Consider the following 2456-nt stretch of genomic DNA (forward strand, 5'->3'; position numbering starts at 1 on the left):
CTTATCATAGCACTGAAACAGCTCTGGTGAAAATCACTAATGATATTGTCATGCCCTCAGATAATGGACTTGTATCTGCTCGTCCTGTTGGATCTCAGTGCTGCATTTGATACAGTTGACCAGAATATTCTTTTAGAAAGACTTGAATATTTTGTTGGAATTAAAGGAACAGCACTAGACTGGTTTAAATCTTATCATTCTGATCGATTTCAGTTTGTTCACGTTAATGACAAATCTTCCTCATGCTCAAAGGTTACCTGTGGAGTACCACAGGGATCGGTGCTAGGACCAATTCTCTTTAATAGCAGCCTCCTAGAAATAGAGTGGAGTGGGGCAGTAAAGCCCACATTGGAGAAGTGGCTCCAACAGATTCCTGGAGAAACATCAGAGATGTCAGCCCAGAAATTTTAAGTTCTAGGGACAGCTGAGATACTGAGAGGAACCCTCATGTAGAGAACTGGAGCTGACATGAAGGAGCCTCCCCCACCCCCCAGGAGTATGATGGCTGGGTTGAGAGGAAGCTTCTCAGCTGGAGCCAAGAGGAGGAGGATTGAATCCCTGGATCTGCCTTTCATTCAGGAATCAGAGTCTAAGGGTTTGAAGGAGGACGGATGCTACAGCCAGCTCCTAATCGGACCACATGGCTTTAATCTAAGCAGGAAGCCGCCCCTGAAGATGACCAAAAATAAGGCTTTTAACCTTCAACCACCTGCAGACCAGCAGACTGAAGACATGGACCACTGGAACCTAACCTTCAATGAGACCAGCTTCAGACCACATCTTTGGTTCAGATGGTGTGGAGTGTTAATAGCAGAAACCAGGTGAGGATTGTTTCTGGTTAGTCTGACATGGAGGTGGAAGTGTCATGGTTTGGGGCTGGACGGATGCTGCAGCTGTAAGGAGGAACCAGGGAAGCCTATATGGACAGAACATGACCCCTTCCCTTCAGAAGTTGGACCACAGAGCAGAAATGATGGCAACACTGCTGCCTTGCTAAAGAGACCCAGGGTTGGACTGGAACCCTTTAGAGCCCCTTAGAGGCCATACTCAGAATACCTGAGAGCTCCAGGCCCAGGAGGCCAAAGGCAGTGTTGTGGTGTAAAGTGGGCCCAGTTTAGATGCTTCCACTAAAGGCTGTGCTCACTGCTGCTGCCAGCAGAATAGAAGGTGAGGTGTTTGGATGGGATGTGAGCCGAGGTGCAGAGATTCCTCTTATACGTAGAGCAGGATAAACACTTTCAGATGCAGATCATTCAATCATTGAGGAGGAGCCTGAAGGAGACTATTTGGCAATATGAGGATTTATGGTTAAATTAAGAAAAAGAAAAGAAGAAGAATCTTATTTGAATGCTTCTCATTTTCTACCGCTGTAATAATCTGCTCAGATTAATGAAAATCCCCTTTTTAATGAAATGTTTGCTGATTCATGGATCTGTTTTTGCAGTGAACAGGAATCTGATCAATGAAGCTGCAAAAAAACTGAACCATATTATTTAATTTTAGCAAATGCCCTGAATGAATTGAGAAAAACGTATGAAAGACGTTTTTAAGCAAATCTTTAAGTCGATGTTGGAATGTAAACCATGATGATGATGAAGAGGAAACTCTAGCAGCTCCATCAGACATAAATGAAGCCAGCACCTCCTACTGGTCAGAGGTCGGTGGAGGAGCTAACCTGGCTCCAACCACAGACAGGAAGGGTCTCTTGTCCTTCAGACTGGCCTCTGTAGTCTTCACTCCGTTATCAAGGATCATTCCAGCCTAAAATAGAAGAAGATCAATGATCATCTAGTTTTTTCTAAGCTTGAATATTAAACATGAGAAGTGATGGATCTTCTATTATCATCACATGTAATCAGCCTTAACTGATCAGTAATTGATCAGTATTTATTTAACACAATCCAGATGAAGCTAACCCATTACCAGTGTTGGGCAAGCTACTTGTCCAGTGTAGTAAGCTAAGCTATCAGTTAAGCTTCACTACACCAAAGCTACCACCTAAAGAATTATAGCAAGCTAAGTTACACTAATGTGTTAAAAGTAGCTTAACTACATCAGAAGCTACTTAACGTTGTACCAACCTAATATCAATTCAAAATGAGTCTGACACACTGGTTAAAACATTTATTAAAGATCAGCCAATGACATAACACAGTGTAAACATTGCTTTATGATCAGCATAATAAAATAAAAACTGAAGTAATTACTAGTAGACTACCTAGTAAACAATCTGCTGTTATTAGAACCAAATTAAAGGTACTGTGTAGTGTTCTACACATGGAGACATGGCTATGAGTTTGCATTCAATGGACATCTCTAGGGAAAACAAAACCCTACAAAAGGCATCTTATTTCTTTAGGGTCTGTCTTAGAGAAAACTTCTTCAGACCTCAATTAAACAGTTGATTCAAGTAACAAATGAAACTGTTTACAAAAGAGGTTTAATAAAACAAGAAG

At 41.7% G+C, this 2456-nt stretch overlaps 1 protein-coding gene across 1 annotated transcript in view; it reads right to left on the reverse strand.

The window, feature by feature from the left end:
- cemip (cell migration inducing protein, hyaluronan binding) overlaps nucleotides 1–2456 on the reverse strand; it is a 118692-nt gene that overhangs the window by 34776 nt on the left and 81460 nt on the right. The window contains exon 15 of the mRNA XM_015389797.1: nucleotides 1676–1761. Coding sequence (XP_015245283.1) covers nucleotides 1676–1761 — 86 coding nt within the window. The remainder of the gene's footprint in view (nucleotides 1–1675; nucleotides 1762–2456) is intronic.

The sequence above is a fragment of the Cyprinodon variegatus genome, unplaced genomic scaffold (assembly GCF_000732505.1).
Source record: "Cyprinodon variegatus isolate N-32 unplaced genomic scaffold, C_variegatus-1.0 Scaffold472, whole genome shotgun sequence".
NCBI lineage: Eukaryota > Metazoa > Chordata > Actinopteri > Cyprinodontiformes > Cyprinodontidae > Cyprinodon > Cyprinodon variegatus.